Here is a 17,646-nt window from a genome sequence, read left to right on the forward strand (position 1 = left end):
ATATAATATATATACATATAGATACATATGTATGTGTAATTAGGAGCTCTTGTATCGTGGTGGTTTCAAGTCTGGCTACGACCCTCAAAGTCAAGCTGTTCAGCTTACTCCTTGGAAACCCTATACAGGGTTGCTATGGGTTGGAACCGACTCGACGGCACTTAACAACAGCAACAACAACAATAACAGGTGTATGTAAGGAGTCCTGGTGTGGTGCTGTGCGTTAATGTGGTGGTGGTTATGTGTTGTGGAGTCGGTTCTAACTCACAGCAACCTGAATTGGGTTTCCGAGGCTGTAAATCTTCACAGGAGCAGACAACCCCGTCTTTCTCCTGAGAAACCACTGGTAGTTTCGAACTGCTGACTCTACGATTAACAGCCCGCCTCCTAACCACTACACTACCAGAACTCCTTGTGGGTTAAGTACTGGACTACAAAGTCAGTTTGAACCACAAGGTGGGCAAGTTCAAGCTCAGCAGCTGTTCCTTCAGTAATCCTATACAGGGTAGTTATGGGTCAGAACTGACTAGATGGCACTTAACAACAACAATAGGTGTGTGTAGGGTTGCTGTGGGTTGGAACTGACTCACCAGCACTGACAACAGTAGGTGCCTGAGGAGTGAAGTGGGTAGAAGTATGATTATGGTAGTATCCCTATCTTAAAACAGTTTATTCATGTATCTTTTAAAATCCCTACCCTGCCTTTTTTTGGAGAAATTTGAAAACTAGAAAGTACCGCATACATAGGATTGTATGGTATTAGTTAGTAAAGGTAACTGCTCTTAATTAGTTTTGTTAGTGGTGTTAGGTGCCTTTGAGTTAGTTCAGACTCATAGCGACCCTGTACGAGGAGCTTCTGGTGGGTTTGAACTGCTGGCCTTGGGGTTCGCAGTCCAGTGCTGATTCTACAGTGCCACACCAGCAGTCCGTTGTTAATTAGTAGGAGAATCGATTATTAAAGTAGATGATTTTAGTAAGAATTAATTCAGTCAACATTTGATGTGTCCGAATACAATTGTGAACTCTGTGTGTGTATGGGAGTGGGTGAACCAAATACAAAATGAGTACAACTCACTATTGGTCAAGATTTCATTTTCTGTCAGATGTACAGACTTAAACCATTATTGGTAATGATAATATCTGCTATTAGTAATAATTAGGATAAATTACTTCTGTGATTTTTAATTTAAATTTAGAATGGGAAGAATTCTGGATAAAACACCTTTACACAGAGCCTCTCATCTATTTGATCAGTATCACACAACAAAGAATTATAATCAGAATTTTAAGTCGATACTTCCTTTATACTGGAATGAGGAATAATGGGAAGCAAGTTTTTGAACAGACTCTTTCAGTTTTGACCCCTCCTGAAGTTACATTCCACCCCAGATATACTGAATCAGAATTTGCATTTTAACAAGATCTTGTGGTGATTCTTAATAGATCCTTAATAGAGAGTTGTTATTGTTAATTGTCGTCTAGTCGGTTCGGACCCATAGCGACCCTGTATAGGGTTTCTAAGGAGCGACTTGTGAGCTTGAACCACTGACCTTGTTGTAGTTTAAATGGCTTTGCAGTCTGCCACATCAACCCACAACGCTACACCAGGACTCCTTAATAGAGAGTAGAACTTGCAAAAAGATGTAAGTTTTAATTCGGTATATCTGGGTGGATAAGAAACTGTTAGCAGGTGGTAGAACCGGAATTAACTGGTTTGAAGCCGTGTTGGGAAGCTAATTAATTTCATTGTCATCAGTTATATTTCATGAACTATTAGAAAATACAAACCTTTAGATCCCTTATAAATAATTGCATAAATGGAGTAAGATCTTGATAGGTAACTGAGATTAAGTTGGAGAAATGTGCTCTTATTTTGCTCACGAAACAGTTGAAAGACTGGGTCATAGATTCCTTTGGTTATTGGGCTTTAAATATTAACGGTAATAAACTAATACACACACACATAAATATATATAATAACCATAAGCTTTATAAGAAGCTGAAGCCTATATAATTCTGCTGATTCCTGTATTTGTACAAGTGTGGATTTGAAATACTGGGATGGTGGCATTAACTAATGTTAAATCCATTTTTTTCTAGATAAGTAAATATGAAGGGGGCTCCTAAAAGTTTGTTGACAAATAAAATTAAAAGATAATGGAATTTTTCCACAATTTTTGAAGTTCCCTCTTTTCTAATGTAATTGTTGTTCTGAAGTGGCGTCAAGATGATTCCAACCCATAGCAACCCTGTATAGGGTTTCCAAAGTGAGCATGAACCACCAACCTTGCAGTTCAAACGACTTTGCTGTCTGACACATTAGCCCACAGCACCACACCAGGACTTCTTCTAATGTAATAGACGCCTTATTTTAGTTTTAAACTAATACCAGGTTTTTTCCTTGAAGAAATTAATCTAAGTTTAATCCTCCCAAAATATGTATAATGAATTACCAGAAATAGCACATTTTCTACATTACCAGACTGGAAGTTCCGTGAGGGCCAGGAGGAATATGTCTTGTTTTGGTTACCAAGTTTCTGGTGTGTACTGTTGTTAAGTGCCATCGAGTCGGTTCCGACCCATAGCGACCCTGAACAGGGTTTCCGAGGCTGTAAATCTTTACGGGAGCAGAAAGCCTCATCTTTCTCCCGCGGAGCAGCTGGTAGTTTCGAACTGTTGACCTTGCGGTTTGCAGCCCGATTCGTAACCACTACGCTACCAGAGCTCCTTCTGGTGTGTACTAGTTGTGCTATAGTACTTTGAATAAGTGATTTATTTACTTCACTGTTGAACTTCATTAATTTATTCATAAAAGATGATGTGTTAAGTGAGATTTTTCTGTATTAGAAATATATTCAAAATCCATAGCCTCTCATTTTAAGTTTTACATGTCTATGTACACACACATATATGTACATACTGTAGCCCTCGCTAAGTTATTAGGATAAAATTGACTTTCCTAGTCCATTTTATAGTTGGTGCTGTATAAAACAAGAGTATGTCTGTTTGTAATTGAGATTCCACTGTATTTGTTTTATCGTCTTTATTATAAAAGCTAAAATTTATGTTAAAAATAGATGTATGGTAGACAATTTGAAATTCTTAGAACTTGATTGTATGAAATTTGTAAGACAGGAAATTTGGATGGGATAAGAAATCCAAGTCTCTGAACTTTATTTAGAGGGATGACAATTTTGAATGACAGAAAAGCAACTGAGTGGTTTGCAAAATTAAAGAGGAGAGAGAGGTTTCAGAAAATTTTGTGCCAGTGCCAGACCCCACTAAAATTATACTTAATGAATTTTGAAAATATAATATACTGTGGTCCTTGTGTTGGAAAACAAAATTTAACCTCCAGGTTCTGTTTCCTTAAATACTCAAGGACTTAGTCTGCTGCTGAACTCCAAAGATAAACAGCAGCACTTTGTATCTTTTGACCTAGAAGCTCTTGGAATAATTTTTTAAAAAAGCACTGTGTCCCAGATAAAGGTTAATTTTTATACTGATATTTTTGGGTTGTCAGCCTTCCCGGGCCTAGAACTTCAGGGATATGTTTCTGGAATAGTAGGGAAAGTACCAAATTGTAAGATTTCTGTCAAGTCACTTAAATTTTGTGGGCTTCAAATTCAATATGGAACTCTTGTGATATACATAACTTTAAGGTTGAATTATTTTGAAAGCCATTTGAATTTTTAAGTTCCCATGATACTTAAAACAAATATTCCCAGTAAAACAACAAAAATTAGCTTTGTTACTTCTTTGAAAACAATTATTCTTTTTTATTTCCCTGTTGTGCCTCCTGTGTTTTTGGGAATCTATACCTTTACTTCAAAACTAAGTTGGCTAACAGTTTTAGAAACCCTGTATAGAGTTTCAAGAGCAACTGGTGGGTTTGAACTATATTGACCTTGAATTTAATAAGTCCATTGATTATCATATAGCAGTAAACCAGGGTTCAACAATAAGATTGTTGTGCTAGCTTACACTGGTGGTGGTGGCTGTGTGCCAAGGAGTCCGTTCCTATTCATAGTGACCCTGTACAGGGTTTCCGAGCCTGTAAATCTTAACAGGAGCAGAACGCTTCATCTTTCTCCCACGAAACAGCTGATAAGTTTCAAATTGCTGACCTTGCACTTTGCCGCCTGATTTGTAACTGCTACGCTACCAGAGCTCCTTAGCTTACACTAGTCATACTAATAATGTACAAATAAAGTTAGTATGAATCAAAGCATTTGCAGGGTATTGAATTTCCTTAACTTTTCTGCTTTTTGTGTTTTTAAACTGAGGTGACATTTAAAAGCTGGGGGATGGGAATCTGGATTGAGGATTCCTTTTTGTTTTTCTGATAAGACTAGATTAAATTTTGTCAAGGAAGTTGGTAAGGGCTATCCAGTCAGTTCTGACTCATAGCGATCCTACATGTTGTTGTTGTCAAGTGCCAGCCAGTCTGTTCTGACCCATAGTGATCCTGTTGTATAGGGTTTCCGAGGAGCAGTTCGTAAGTTTGAATTGCCGACCTTGCGGTTCAAACTGACTTTTCAGACCAGCGCATTAGCACACACCAATTTCAGAGGAGCAGCTGGTGGGTTTGAACCACCAACTTCTGGTTAGCAGTCTTGTGCTTACCCTATAGTGCCACACCAGGAATCTTGTCAGGGCAGTAATTCACTAGTTGAGTTTTAGTATTATCCCCTTTAGAGTTCCTGTTCTCACAAAGTACCACATAGGTGAGGGTAAACCTAAAAGTATTGCTCCTAGGATCCCAGTTCATATTGCAGGAAGTTTGTGGAAAATTCCATTGTCTCTTAATTCATTTGTTGACAGACTTTGAAGCCCCCTTCCTCTTAACCTGCATGCGTTTATTCCAAGCAAAACTTGCTTAAATATATCTTTGCAATTAGTGGATGTCAAAGAACAAGGCACCAAGAATTGATGGAATAAAAATTGAAATCTTTTTCAAGAGGCACTCACTCATCTATGCAGAGAAATTTGGAAGACAACTATCTGGCCAACTGATTAGAAAAGATCCTTATTTGTGCCCATTCCAAAGACAAGTGACCCAACAGAATGTGGAAATCATCAGACAATGTCTTTGATATACCATGCGAGTAAAGTTTTACTAAATGTAATACAGAAATGGCTGCAAGCATACATTGACAGAGAACTTTCAGAGGTTCAAGCCAGATTCAGAAGAGGCCGTGTAACGAGGGATATCATTGTTGGTGTCCAGTGGATCTTGGCTGAAAGCAGAGAATATAAGAAAGATGTTTACCTGTGCTTTATTGACTATGCAAAGGCTTTAGATTGTGTGGATCATGACAAGCTGGACAAAATCTTGTGCCCTGCCCCTTAGACAAGGGCATATGACCATTTGACAAAGAGTTTTATTAACCTAACTCAGAAAAAGCCCCTCCTCCATTTCTCCTTTACTCTGGGTACTTTGGAGTTTATAATCTTGCCTGACTGGTGCCTACTAGTCCCTACAGGGAGCATTCTCATTTAAAGTTAGTTTCACCCCCTCCCCATGAACTTCCCCTACTTCCTTGATGGGTGTATTTTTTAAAGAGTCTATCTAGTAGGTCAAACTAGTCTCTTCTTCTCATAGTTCCTTTTTGTCAAGCCAGCCTGCTACCCCCAAGATATCCTTGATTCTGAAGATGGATCACCCCAACAGCTATTTCTCAGGAATTCTCCTCTTTGCTCTTTACACACATTGGTCTTTATCAAATCTATTTAGTATCAGTTGGCTCTTTTTTTATAAAGTGTGTCATTTTTCAGTGTCTCTAAGAGTACAGCTTATTATGCCTATATTGAACAAATCATAAATACTTTATACACATATAAATGTCTAAAAGCCAATCTCCAACACATAGGTACACAGCCTCATTCAGTCCATGGGCCTGGAGTCCATAGCTGCTCTATGTCACCACTTCTGCCACCATCTCTGCTGTTGCTGCTTCTTCAGGCAGGGATCCCAAGTTCCACTCATGCCCTTCTTTCTTGATGTCCTGGGATTGTCCATTCCTGAAATGAAAAATAACTACTCCCTCCTTTTAGTTACATATCTTCTACAATTACAGTTCTGACCATTACAACTAATATTACAATAGAAATAATATAATCTCATCAGCATTATTCTGTACCCCCTTTCACGAGACACATCTGGAAAACAGCAAAACTAGTCAGTGGGGATTTTCCCTTCACCCCTCATTCTAAAACCAAGCACACCCATGAAAAATGTGTCAAGGCAGTCACTTAAAGCAGTTGTTGTTGTCAAGTGCTGTTGAGTCAACTCCAACCCATGGCGACCCCTGTATATGATTTCCGATCAGCATCTGGTGAGCTTGAACTGCCAGCCTTGCTGTTCAAAAGGTTTGTAGTCTGGTGCCTTAACCCACAGCGCCACACCAGAATAGTAATGTCTAAATTGCCCATACTACCAATCCAGTACACTGAGAAGACATGTCTGTACCTCGATATGAAGCGACTTTCATTCTGATAGGAATTTTTAGGAACTGCATCCATAAGTAACAGTCCAGTGCATCCAATTGTAGCAGCTGATGCTTGCTCAGAGTATTAAACATCTTCATATTCATCTGGTCAGGCTCTAGTCGCCTCAACAACCCTAGCCATTCAAGCTAGGTAAAGTGAGTACCAACTGCGAACTTGGGAGTTCACACATACCTCTCTGAACTTCCAAACAATCAGCTTTGCCTCTTATTTCATCTCAAGGTCAGTGGTGCATCAGCAAACATATTGCTGGCTGGTTCCCTTCAACTTCCAGTCCCAGAAAGGGGTTTTCTTTGATGGGACTACTTTACTTGCCTAACTAGAAGCCTCTGAATCCAAACTGCCTATTTTTATAACTCACAAATCTTCAACAGTTCTGGGTGGGCTTGCATATCTTTTCAAATGCAAATATGTCAACTCAAGTTCTGGCTCAAGATACTGCCTTAAAGTTCTAATGAATCCATTCAAGTGTAGGCCAAAGGCCAGCTTACAAACTTTTCCATAATCATAATTCCCAGTATTCCTATTATACATTTTACAATAATAAGCAGGAGAAGCCAATATCCATAAGGTAATCAAACATATTAACCTTTTGAAACACTTAAGTTCTTCCACCCTGGACTAACTCCATTCACATGCTTATGGCCTTGGGCCTCATACCAGGTGGATTCTAGTAAGCCCTAGCCTTAGAAGCTGCTCTCCTTTCAGCTGAATCCCCTTTGTTCTTTCTAGCACAAAACCTCACAATTTTTTTTTTTTTTAGGTCTGGACCCATTGCAATGAATACCACTCACAGCGCCAAATGCTGGTTTCCTCCGAATCTGCACTAGTCTTCCAACTTAGGGCATGACAGAACATCTGTTTAAATTCCAACTATTCAACCAGTCAGTTGATTCCAGCATTTTCAGCCCATTCATTAGCTATGAGGCTTAATTTTGGCAGGACTTTTGTGATAGTTCCATCACCAGCTGTGTTGTTAGGGATACCACACTTAGCGCCCAGTATTACACATACACCTCCCTTTTCGGCTAGCATCATGTCTAGTGCCCTTCTGTTTCCCAAGCCATCTGGCTAGTGGCATGACTGTCTAGCTACCCCTTGTAGGGCATCTCTGGTGTCATTTATGAACCTATGGATCAAGAGGTACAGGGAGAGATCTCTGGGCTCGAGATTTCTCATGTTGCTCAAGTTTCTTATGGAACACCAGGGTGAAGGGAATTGCCAGCTGGACCACTGCACATGTCCCGGTCCAATCGAATGGCAGCAGAGCTTGGACATTCCCTTTTCCACAAATACTCTGAGGGCCAAATAGGACACTGCTAGGTTCACTGGTGACATTTTGGATGTGGATGTAAGTTGTCAACTCTGCTACGGGCTCTGAACTCTGCTCCCTGCCTTAAAGACAGGAAGAGTGGTTCAGCATCCCTATGGAGAATGAAGGAAATGTCTTTGACAAGCCTTTACAAGTTTCATTTCCCCAAGCGTCCTTGTCTCACTACAGAGCCAACCTGCAGTACATGTCTGAAGCCTGACCAGGAGAAAAGGGAATTACTTGTGCCTGTGGTTTATCAGCTGCACAAACATGACAGTGACTTTTAATCCATTCTACCCTGTGTTCACACTCCTAGAATATGTTTCTACTTCTTTTAATTTTTGTCTTAGGTCTTTTACCTCAATCACGTCTACTCTTTCAGGGTATTTTTAAAGATTTACTTAGGGAGAATAACAGGAAAAAGGCCTGGGTTTGGTGCTGAATTCTGGAAAGTGATGATTTGGAAAACAAATGGACTCACAGGGTTCCATCTAGGTATGTAGGCACCCATTCCATAGATCCGGATTGCTACTCTTGGCTCGCCATAATTGAGATAAGCACTGGGTCCTCCAATTTCCCACAGGCTAAAACTTGTCAAACACCTAATTTGATGGTTTGAGGGAAAGATGCCATAGTTATATTTACTATCACTATTATTGGCTGGTCCTAGGCAAAAGCCCTTTGTACTTCTTCCATGGTAATAATACATTCTAGCCATATTAGCTTCCAAATCCACACCATTTTGTCAGGGACAGGTTAGAACCCCTGGGTCCTAGGCCCCTCTTACTCTGGTTTCATCTCCCCCCCCCCCCCTTTACCTTGAGTACCCCTCCTACTTAAACAAGGATTAAGGAAGGGGGAAGGACATCTCTAGTCCAACAAGAATAGTAACACTGAAAAGAACAGCTTGGAGACAAAAAGATACCAAGACCTGAAACCCTAATAATAGAAGCAGTTGGCCACAGGCACACACAACCCATGAAGAAAGCACTCCCATTTCCAATAAGCCTGCGCTGTTGTATTAAAAATTGATAAATATTTAACATACTGCTCCTCCTAATCAATATGTATTAGCCCACTCTTAAGAAGACACTTATAAAGGCTTATAACCTTTATAAGCCCCAGTGCACCTCAGTTCCAAAGGGTCTTCTCCACTTTGGAGACAGACCTGCTTGTCTTTGAACTGTATTCTTCGTTTTGACTTAATCTATGGCCCCAGTTCTACCAGGTCTACGAGACGTGGCGACTTGGGACTAATTCTTTAGACCCCTGAGAGCGGGCGGGACCAGGGAAAACTGACAACTCTTGTCAAGGTCACTTTGAGGAGCTCTCTGGGCAAGGGATCTGCTTCCCACCAGTAACTACTTTTCCCTTAGGGAGCCTCCTGCTTCACCCTCACCAGTCCCTTTGTTGTTGTTGTTAAGTGCCATAGAGTCGATTCCGACCCTTAGCGACCCTATACAGGGTTTCCAAGGCTGTAAATCTTGGCGGTAGTAGAAAGCTTCACCTTTCTCCCGCGAAGCGGCTGGTAGTTTCAAACTGCTGACTTAAAGGTTCACAGCCCAATTCGTAACCACTACGCTACTTGAGTACAATAAGTCCACTCCTTTTCCACTGTCTGAACAGCTGTCTCATTGGTCAACCACACCTGGTAAGGGCCCTCTCATTCCCGCTGGAGTCTGTTCTCTTTTCAGGTCTAGAGCAGCACTAAGTCTCCAGATCAGAAGTGATGAACGGTGAATTCGAAGGAATGGGTTTGAACCAAGAGTCCTTTTAACCTGAAGGTTAGCAAAGCAGAAAGGGCCAGTATGTAGTTTCTCAAGAAGCCTAAGTAGGGGAGCCTATGGCATGGTATTTAGGGTGATATTTTTAATACAGAAACAGCAATTTCATGAAAAAAAAAAAAAAATTGTCTAGGTCAGTATTTACTTAAGTGCCTGTTTAGTATGATGTGCTTAAATTTGACTCCCCTCACTCCCCCAAATATTATATGTGATTGTCAAGATCTATCATTGTTGAGTGTTGTCTGGTCAATTTCCGATTCATTGCGACCTTATATAGAGTTTCCCAGAAGTAACTGGTGTTTTTGAACTGCTGATCTTGATGTTAGCAGTCCAGTGCGTATCCCACAGTGCTGTACCAGGACTTCCAAGATCTGTTAGACCCCCTTATTTACTGAGTAGAAAACTTAGACAGAAGGAATTGTTAAACATCTGCAAGACTTGAATTTCTCCATCAAACTATGTATTTCAATGTAAAGAAAACAAATGTTCACCACTGGACCAGTTGTCAAGGACTTCATTCTTCTTGGATCAGCTATCAACACTCACTGAAGCAGCAGTCAAGAAATCAAACGATGTATTGCATTAGGCAAACCTGCTGCACAAGACCTTTTTAAAGTGTTGAAGAGCAAAGATGTCAGCTTGAGGACTAAGGTGTGCCTCACAAGCCATGGTATTTTCAATAACCTCATATGTATTCAAAAGCTGGACAGTGAATAAAGAAAACTGTAGAAGAATTGATGCCTTTGAGTTATGGTGTTGGAGGAGAATATTGAAAATGCCATTGGCTGCCAAAAGAACCAATAGATCCATTTTGGAAGAAGTGTAGCCAGAGTACTCTTTGGAGGCCAAGATAGCCAAACTTCGTCTCATACTTAGGATATACTATCAGGAGGGAGCAGTCGCTGAAGAATGATATGTTTGGTAAGATGGAGGGTCAGAGAAAAAGAGGAAAACCCCCAGCAAGGTGTATTGGCCAAGTGGCAGCATCAATGGACTTAAGCATGGCAACAGTAGTGAGGTTGGCCCAGGATTGGGCAGTGTTTTGTTGTGCTATGCATAGGGTCGCTATGAGTCGGTATCGACTCAGTGGCACCTAACAACATATGATGTAGTCCTGGTGTGGTATGGTGCCATAGGATAAGCGCTAGACCTCAAGGTTGGTTTGAGCCGTTGACTGTGTGATTCAAACTGACCTAGCGCGGTCCAGGGCTTTATCCTACAGCACCACACAGGAGTCCCATTCAGATCTTGAATTTCATCCATAGTTGAAAATAGGAGTTCAGAGAATGAAAGTGGCCTTGTTTTTGTTTGGCATATCTGGTAGTGCAGTGGTTACGGGTTGGGTTGTTAACCTCATGGTCAGCAGGTCATACCAGGAGAAAGATGAGGCTTTCTGCTCTATCCATAAAGATTTACAGCCTTGGTAACCCTATGCATGGCACATAGGCCTCTCTTTATTTTAAGTAACATTAAAATAAATAAATAGATTAAAAAGCACGCTGCAAAAACAGTGCGGAGGCTATATCTGAATTCTTTTGCTTCACAAAGGAGAAGGAAAATCAAATCTCAGAATTAGAATGATTCTTATGAAGCAGAGGTCATACATGCTTACACCCTACAACCTTCTTTATTCTGACACCAGACATTCCTCCCACAGCACTGTCTCCTTTAAATTTGAGTTCAATAATCCATTGCAGTGGCCATACAGAACTTGTAACAATACTTATGATTATGGAGTTTATTAGTATGGAAGAAAACAGGGTAAAATTCAGGATCAGAAAAACAATTCAGCATGCAGCAATTCTCCAATCAGGAATGTCTCTTCTCTGTTAGGTGGCAGACATACCTCACTCTTGTCTTCACCTTCTTAGACTTGGGGCTTTGCCCTGCTTGGGCAGGTGTCACAAAGTTTTTTAGTGTCACAAAATTTTTTTAGCCATTCTGTGAATCCCCAAAGAATACTTGGCAACCCAGTGCTCAGCTTTATGTAGTTCCTGGACCTAGACCCTATAGCTGCTTTTTCTCTCCCTGTATCTGCCTCTGCTGTCACTGTTTTTCTAGTTAGGGGTCCTCACACTTCACTCAGCGTTCTTCCTTTTTGATGGTCCTGTGACATTCTGTTTCTGCTTTTGAGATGGCTCTTTTTAAACATGGCTGGGTGGAAAAATTAATCAATCCCAGCTTTAAAGTCCTGTACACCTTATTTGCGTGGCCCCACCCAGTCACTTGATGGGAATTAAGACATAGGATAGAAAAGTCCTGTCAGGTAAATTCAAGGTACTGCACACCCCAATGGAGTAGTCCTTGTGTGGTGCTGTGGGTTAATGAGCTGGATTACAAAGTCAATTTAAACCACAAGGTTTGTGGTTCAAGCTCAGCAGTCAATTCTCGAAAACCCTTTATAGGGTTTCTATGAGTCAGAACCAAATGAACCGCACTTAACAACAACAACATGAACCCCAATAATACAGATTTATTTTAGAAAAGTACAGATAAGCATTCTTGCTGTACAACAAATTTGTGATACCCCATTCCAAACATACGTAATGTTCGTATTTGTTGTTATTAAGTGTCATGGAGTCAGATTTGACTCACAGTGACCCTGTATAGGACTAAATAACTTGGGTCCGTTTCTAAATGTTTTAGTCTTGTTTGCTTCTTTTGGTCACTGATTTTTTTCCCTTTGGGATCTGATCTGCACAAGTTTCCATATCTTGGGAAAATAATAATTCCTCTCAAGGATTTTTTTTGTTGTTGTTGTTAATGTTTCTTGCCTTTCTTTCTCTGTCTAACCTCCATCAGTTGTATATCTTTTTAAAATTTTCTTTCAGTTTTCTTCCTTAGACAACTTTGTATTTTTGTAGTTTTTATTCTATTGAGAATATTGTCTTTGCTGCATTCAACTTTTATGACTTGTCTATTCAAACACAGGCTCCTATTTTCCTTTTCATGGTGGAACTTTATAGCATGTTAATAATGAAATGTAATTTTTTTCTTGAAATAGTGACTTTCTTTGACTCGTCTGTTGAGCCGCCCTTTTTCCTTTTGTATCTAAATACCCCTCTTTCAAGAATGTTTGTCTACATGAGTTAATTTTGTTGTAAGTCCTTTTTAGAACTGGTGAAAACTCTCGGCTTTTCTTACATTGTGTCTGTGTGGAAATGCACTTATAATTGATTATGGGTCATAGTTACAGATCTAAATCCCACCTGACTAATTAGACCCATACCCAGTGACCTCCAAATGTTTTTGGTTGTGTAACACATACATTTGCACTTTTCCCCTCAAAATTATCTCTGTTGTTGTGAAGTGCCGTCAAGTCGATTCCGACCCATAGCGACCCTGTATAGGGTTTCCAAGGAGACCAACCTTGCAGTTCAGCTCACTTTGCAATCTGATGCATTAGACCACAGCGCCACACCAGGACTCCTAAGCATACTTTAATTTGGAGTCCTGATGTGGGGTTGTACACTGCTGACTGCACTAGCCACTCCTGAAACCCTATATAGGGTTGCTATAAGTCAAAACGACTCTATGCAATACAGCATGTACACAACGGTGCACAACTTTAATCTGGAATAGTTCCTCAGTGTTTATATTTTACAACATTGGTGCTTCAGGAGAATTTATGGTTTGGACCCTTAGTTTGGGTGTACCTGATAATTTCCTCGTAATTAGATGAAAGAGTGTGCCAGTTTCTTTTGTGCTATTTTGTATTACTGTTTTTATGATCTAAATAACAAGCTCCTTGGAGGTCAGGTTTTTATACGCCATGGCTTCTGTGTAGTAAGTGTGTAAAAATAAATGCTTAAAAAGTGCTGTTGGATTGGTTGCAACTCTTAGAGAATTTGTATAGACAGTTTCTAAGGAGCGGCTGGTGCGCTTGAACTGCTGACCTTGTGGTTCAAACCAGCCTTGCGGTTAAGTGCTTTATCCTACAGTGACACATTTGGACAGCAAAATGCTTAATGGTATTCTGATGTTTCCCTGATTAAATTTTTTTTTTCCAGATGGAGAGCTTAATGTTCTCGATGATATTCTGACTGAAGTACCAGAGCAGGATGATGAGCTGTATAACCCAGAAAGTGAACAAGATAAAAATGAGAAAAAGGGTATGTAAAGTTTCTGTTATTTTGCTAAATAATAACAGTGAAAATAGAAGAGATATAATTTCTGAAGAAAATGGCTTTTGTATTTGTTTCTTGAGGTAGTTCACATCAAAAGGATGTCATAACAAGCTACCCTAGTTCATATGAAACTTCTCAAATATATGAGCTTCATTTATTTGAAAGCTGTGTTTTGTTTAGATTAACTTTGAAATACAGATAGTTCAGAAGATATTTTAAAGAAATATTTTTTCTCTGATGTATATTATATGTTAATCACTGTTAGAAACTAGAATATCAGAAACATTTTCATGTGTCATTAAATTGTTTTTTTAAGGATCAAAAAGAAAAAGTGACCGAATGGAATCTACTGACACCAAACGACAAAAGCCTTCTGTTCATTCACGACAATTGATTTCAAAGCCACTGAGCTCATCTGTTAGCAACAACAAAAGAATAGTTAGTACTAAAGGAAAGTCACTTACAGAGTACAAAAATGAGGAATATCAAAGATCTGAAAGAAACAAACGTCTAGATGATCGCAAGATCCGTTTGTCAAGCAGTGCCTCTAGAGATGCTTACAAGAGTCAACCTGAAAAGACTTGTCTCCGGAAAAGGGATCCTGAAAGGAGGGCCAAATCCCCTACACCAGATGATTCTGAGGTAGTAAATGTTATTGCACATATAAAACAGAAAAGCATTTCTTTTTGAGGCTTTTAGAACTATTTATTCACCTTGACCTTGTCTGTTATATGACTGCTGATTGCCTTTTTCTTTAAACATCAGAGAATTGGTCTTGATGTGGATAGACGTGCGAGCAGATCCAGCCAATCTTCTAAGGAAGAAGTGAACTCTGAAGAGTATGGCTCCGACCATGAGACTGGCAGCAGTGGTTCTTCTGATGAGCAAGGCAACAACACCGAGAATGAGGAGGAAGGAGTGGAAGAAGATGTGGAGGAGGATGAAGAGGTAGAAGAAGACGCAGAGGAAGATGATGAGGTGGATGAAGATGGAGACGAGGAGGAAGAGGAGGAGGAGGAGGAAGAAGAAGAAGAAGAAGAATATGAGCAGGATGAAAGAGATCAGAAGGAGGAAGGAAATGATTATGACACTCGAAGTGAGGCCAGCGACTCAGATTCTGAATCTGTTTCCTTCACAGATGGATCTGTTAGATCTGGTTCAGGCACAGATGGATCAGGTACTATTTATATGCAAAAAGTCCTTTTTTTTTGTTTTATAACAATTTTTATTCTTTTACTGCATGCTTACATTTTTCAAACTCTCAGGAGTTTGGAGGATTGTTAATACCTTTGTCTTATAATCTTCTATAGTCAATTATTTGCTTTCGAGCTTTACAAATACATTTGAATAATCTTAATGAAGATGTTTCCCAACTGCAAATTGTGTTATAAATGAGCACAAGTCTGATCCTTTATTTTTTTATAAAGAGTTGTTTTCAGGTTTTATTGTTTTAAGTTCTTAGAGTTTCATATCAGTTGACTAGTAATAGATTAGAAGTACATTCACGTGGAACTTGTCTACTCTGTATTACATTTCCCTAGTAAAATGCCTTTAGATTTCTGTCACATGGGAAGAGAATCAAAACAACTTCTTTCTTTTTGCTCTTGGAGCACAAACTTCTAATTCTGTGTCTTTGTGACCTGAGTCATGTGCTAGAGGACTGGGGTGTAAGGATATGGGTTGCAAAAGATAAACGATTCTTGTGGAGAGACTGGGTAAGAATCATCTTGGATTATTTAATATCACATGTTCTAGGAAATATAAGCAAAGAGAAATTATGGTACTTAAACGTCCCTGATGGTGATGCTTGTACTCTTGTTTTATGCTGTCAGATTTGCCACATAAGCAAAATGTACTAAAAATAAACACGAGGAGCTACAGAAAAAAAAAAAAAAAAAGTCCATAAGGTGCTGTGGTAACTAGTGGTTACTAGTTGGGCTGCTTAACTCATGGTCAGCAGTTCAAAACTACTAGCCCTTCTGTGGGATACAGGTGAGGCTTTCTGCTCTTGTAAAGATTTGCAGCCTCAGAAATCCCATACAGGGTTGCTGAGTCGGAACCGACTTCACGGGATACCACCACCACTACAAAAAGTCCATGGGAAAATTCCATTTTCTTTAGGATTCATTTTTTCACAAACCTTTTGAAGTTATGAATCGGGCTGTGATCCGCATGGTCAGCAGTTCAAAACTACCAGCTGTTCCACTGGAGAAAAATGAGGCTTTCTGCTCCTGTAAAGATTTACAGCCTCGGAAACCCTGTACAGGGTTACTGTGAGTCAGAACCGACTCTACAGCACATAACAACCACCACCACCATATAATAGTACATTATTACTAAATCATGTTCTTGATATATAGAGCAAATGGCCAGCTATGTTCTAGTCATCGGCAACAAATATTTTTGGAACCTTTTGCTCTCTGGAATTCCTGGATTGGCAGATGGCTTTAAAGACGGTTAAAAAAAAGTTCAATGTATGAATTGTTAATGTAAAAACTAGAAGGAAGCTTTAGTTCTGTTTTCTCTTAATGCTTTTTGCAAATGGATGGGCTATATCTTTTTAAAGCTTAAAATGGTGGATAGGGACCAAAAATGGCATTGGTAAAATTAATTCCTGCTCATTTATTGTGGATAATGTTTGAAACCACTTATTAGGAGAGGAAGCATTTTGTGACAGGAATCTTTTTGGTGTCTGTATTAGAAACGGTTTCTCAGACTTGAATGTTTAGCATTTTTAATTAAAAATGAACGAGGGGTGGGTCATTTAATAAGTAGGGCCTGAGATAGTCTGTACTTTTAAAAGCGTCCCAGGTGATGCCCATTTGTAGAAAGGCGGATGTTGTTAAGTACCATGGAGTCAGTTCCAACTCATAGTGACCCTGCACAGGGTTTCCGAGGCTACAGATCTTTACAGGAGCAGAAAGCCTCATCTTTCTCCCTTGGAACACCTGATAGTTTCAAATTGCCGATCTAGAGGTTAGCAGCCCGATTTGTAACCACTACGCCACCAGAACGAACGCCTTAGAAAAGCAGATAATGGTACTTAATTTTGTGGAGAAGACATTTCAAATTGAAAGGTACTTTTAAAAAACCTTGTATTAAAACTGAATACAAGAGATTTATTGTTTTAGCTAAACTACCTGGAACCTTTATTTTTCAAACTAAAGGTTCATGTGAAACATGCTTTAGATGTGTAATTAATATGCAAGGAATTGTTGACTTTTTTTGTGAATTAGTAATTTTCATAATGCATGGAACTCTGGTTAGGTTGTTGTTGTTGTTGTTGTCAGGTGCCATCGAGTTGGAACCGATTCATAGTGACCCCATGCACAGTAGAACGAAACAATGTCTGATCCTGGGCCAACCTCACTACCGCTGCCACACTTGAGTCCATCAATGCCGCCACCTGGCCAATCCATCTCGTTGGGGGTCTTCATCTTTTTCTCCAACCCTCCATCTTACCCTAAGCATGATATCCTTCTCTAGCGACTGTTACCTCCTGACAATATGTCCAAAGTATGAGAAACGAAGTTTAGCCATCTTGGCCTCTAAGGAGCACTGTGGCTGCACTTCTTCCAAAACAGATCTATTGGTTCTTTTGGCAGTTGATGGTACTTTTAATATTCTCCTCCAACACCACAATTCAAAGGCATCAATTCTCCTACGATCTTCTTTATTAGCTGTCCAGCTTTCGCATCCATAGGACATTATTGAAAATACCGTGGCTTGGGTCAGGCGCACCTTAGTTTTCAAGCTGACATCTTTGCTTTTCAACACTAAAAAGTTCCTGTGCAGCAAATTTGCTTAATGCAGTATGTCGTCTGATCTCTTGACTGCTGCTTCCACGAGTGTTGATAGTTGATCCAAGAAGAATGAAGTCCTTGACAACTTCAATCTTTTCTCCGTTGATAAG

The 17,646-nt window shown here is 39.7% G+C and overlaps 1 protein-coding gene across 2 annotated transcripts in view; it reads left to right on the forward strand.

The window, feature by feature from the left end:
* Window positions 1-17,646, forward strand: part of YTHDC1 (YTH domain containing 1) — a 46,069-nt gene that overhangs the window by 3,429 nt on the left and 24,994 nt on the right. For both annotated transcript variants that reach the window (XM_006873760.1, XM_006873761.1), the window contains exons 2-4: window positions 13,617-13,718; window positions 14,050-14,375; window positions 14,499-14,910. In XM_006873760.1, the coding sequence (XP_006873822.1) occupies window positions 13,617-13,718; window positions 14,050-14,375; window positions 14,499-14,910 (840 nt within the window). The remainder of the gene's footprint in view (window positions 1-13,616; window positions 13,719-14,049; window positions 14,376-14,498; window positions 14,911-17,646) is intronic.

The sequence above is a fragment of the Chrysochloris asiatica genome, unplaced genomic scaffold (assembly GCF_000296735.1).
Source record: "Chrysochloris asiatica unplaced genomic scaffold, ChrAsi1.0 scaffold00254, whole genome shotgun sequence".
In the NCBI taxonomy this organism is placed as follows: Eukaryota; Metazoa; Chordata; class Mammalia; order Afrosoricida; family Chrysochloridae; genus Chrysochloris; species Chrysochloris asiatica.